This window comes from Antrostomus carolinensis, unplaced genomic scaffold, assembly GCF_000700745.2.
Source record: "Antrostomus carolinensis isolate BGI_N321 unplaced genomic scaffold, ASM70074v2 scaffold38398, whole genome shotgun sequence".
NCBI classification, from domain to species: Eukaryota; Metazoa; Chordata; class Aves; order Caprimulgiformes; family Caprimulgidae; genus Antrostomus; species Antrostomus carolinensis.
Window position 1 is genome coordinate 22,794 of NW_010332980.1, and position 2,622 is coordinate 25,415.

General features: G+C 54.3%; 1 protein-coding gene across 1 annotated transcript in view; it reads right to left on the reverse strand.

The window, feature by feature from the left end:
• GOT1 (glutamic-oxaloacetic transaminase 1) overlaps positions 1-2,544 on the reverse strand; it is a gene marked incomplete at its 5' end in the record, with an annotated part of 3,784 nt that extends 1,240 nt beyond the window's left edge. The window contains 6 exons of the mRNA XM_010173718.1: positions 1-161; positions 297-447; positions 1,023-1,127; positions 1,316-1,428; positions 1,661-1,784; positions 2,363-2,544. The exon at positions 1-161 is cut by the window's left edge and continues 4 nt beyond it. Of these exons, the coding sequence (XP_010172020.1) occupies positions 1-161; positions 297-447; positions 1,023-1,127; positions 1,316-1,428; positions 1,661-1,784; positions 2,363-2,544 (836 nt within the window). The remainder of the gene's footprint in view (positions 162-296; positions 448-1,022; positions 1,128-1,315; positions 1,429-1,660; positions 1,785-2,362) is intronic.
• Between the last annotated feature and the right edge of the window lie 78 nt (positions 2,545-2,622).

Consider the following 2,622-nt stretch of genomic DNA (forward strand, 5'->3'; position numbering starts at 1 on the left):
AGCAAAGAGCTGCGGGGAAGAAAGTGTCGTTGCCACAATGCGCGCTCCCTGGGACGGAGGGTTGGACCAAGTGGTGCGCACAATCTTTTCCATCTGGGAAAGTACACGCTGCACGTTGTCTGCGTCCTTCCCCACCACAGTCAGGTTCCCCACACGTTCATCTGTGGACAAGCCAAGAGACATGAGCCATCGGTCCCACACATCATGGCAAAGCAGAGCTCTCCCTGCCCCCCAGCATGCCAGCCCCATCTGCCTGGGTATGATGCTACTGGGCCAGCTTACTGCCAGACACTCACTGTAGAGCCCAAAGTTCTTGGAAAACGACTGTGCACAGAAGAGCTCAAAGCCCTCGGAGACAAAGTATCGCACAGCCCAGGCATCCTTGTCCAGGCTGCCAGAGGCAAAACCTTGGTACGCCGAGTCGAAGAACGGAAACAGGAACCGGCGCTGCAAGGAGGAACAGTGTTAGAGGGAAATGCCTCCCCCACAGTCTTCACTTTACCCCCCGCTGTCCCCGCAGGAGGGGAAAAATTATCATTGAGCTCCTGGGTGAATGCAAAGGAAACACAGTCCAGCAACACCAGACCAGGATATTTTCTTTCTACAGAGGTAAAAGGATAGGAAGACTAAAGTGGTCAATAAAACATCAAATGCAGGAGCAACTGCATTTGAATACACAGGCACAAAAGGTGCATCACTTTATACCCTACTGTCCAGCACCTGTGAAAAGCAGGTGCCTGTGAATAATCTTACCAGCATGAAAAACCTCACTGCAGCCCATGTCACAGACTCTGAAAGCAAGAGCTTGGAGGCATGAGCAGAACTAGGATGCTTCTATCCTCTGAGCACAGACAACCAGCATCCTGTCAGCCTCTCCCTTCAATACCTGTTCTGCAGGACTCTTCCAGCTCCTGCCACATCTCATGCCATTCCCTAGAGTCCATTTTGGATGCAAATGTGTTGGCTGGCTCAAGAGCTATCTGTCCCCTCAGCACTGGTTTAGCCCCAGCAGCAGCCCATACCTTCATAACTGCAGCAATCTGCTTCCACTGGTCAGGGGTAGGGTCTGTGCCTGTTGGGTTGTGTGCACAGGCATGGAGGATGAAAATGGAGAACTCCGGGGCTTGCTGAGGAGAGAGCAGGACTTGGTCACACACACGGATGAGATAGGGCCCCACAGCAGAGGGCCCGTGAAGCTCTGGTCACCCTCAGTCTCTTTTGCAGAGATCCACTTCCAGGCACAGCATGCAAGAGCTCAGCCAGCTGCTGACAGCACAGCAACAAGTTCAGCCCATCCCATAACAGTTTTACTCACCTCCATGTCATTCAGCATTCCCTGGAGATCCAGGCCCCTCTTGGCAGCATCCCAGTAGTGGTAGGTTCTAATATCTTTAAAGCCAGCATCCACAAACACAGAGTTGTGGTTCTCTGAGGAAATAAATCACTTTTCAGAAAAGCAGGCCCCACCTCCAGCAGCCACCTTCTCCAGTCCCCGTACCTCCCTAAATGTCACCAAAATACACAATGGAGACACTTACACTCCCTTTACCCACAAGAAGAAGGCCCCTCTCTCACTGCCCAGGCCCCTGCCATTCCTCCCTCACCCGCTGACCCACAGGGCTCCCTGCAAGGAAGTGGGAACACTGACAACAGCACTGACCCCAGGACGGAGCGGAGATGTAGACCGGGGTTGCTGTGTTGTTGTTCCCGTTGTACCACCGCCTCAGAAACTCGGCGCCGATTCGCAGAGCGCCTGTCCCGCCCAAGGACTGAACACTTCCAATCTGCAACAGAGACAGTTGCCAGCAGGGTCCACCCAGGTTAGCCCGGCTGTCAGTGCACGGAGAGCACAGGCGTTTGCACAAGCAAGACAGGATCCTAGACATTCTCCCCAGGGTCACCCCAGCCAGGACACCATTCCCTTCCAGTGGTCTTCAACCTCCTTCAGTGCTCAGGCCCATCCTGACGCCTTCTACAGTTATAAATAGATTCCAGTTATTCCTGTTATTTTTTGGCACAGAGCAGACTCCCAGCTAGCAGCTTATTTCAGGAAAGGTGGCCTATTATCTGACTTCAGTTTCCCACAGGGCAAACATTACAAGATGAAGGAAAAAACAAAGTCCAGTCACAGCAAACATTCGGTCTTTCCCCAAAACTAGGATTACTTGCACAAACAGCTTCAAGTACAGGGGTTCATCAAGTACAACCCACAACCAGTAAAGGCCACATCACAGAAAATCTCCAAATCCTGCCAAAATCTCTCCAAATCCTGCACATTTGTGCTCTTCTGCTGCAGAGACACCCCAGGGATCACAGCTGCTCTCCAAGGAAGGAGCAGTCTCGCTCCTCATCCCCCACCTACCCGGTTCTCCTTGATGGCGGGGCTGTCGTCACCCAGGGCGATGCGGGAGGCGTTGGCCCGGAACTCGGGCAGGCCCAGGATGGGCAGGTACTCGTGGTTCAGGCTGCTGTCGTTGGCGATCATCTGCTCCACCTTCTTCACCACCGGCAGGACCCATGGCTGCCCCTCGTCCGTGCGGTAGGCTGCCGGGAGAGGGAGAGCCGTCCTTTCCACACCCGGGGGGACGCTGGGTCGCCCGGCCCCCGCAGGGGCCTGCCAGG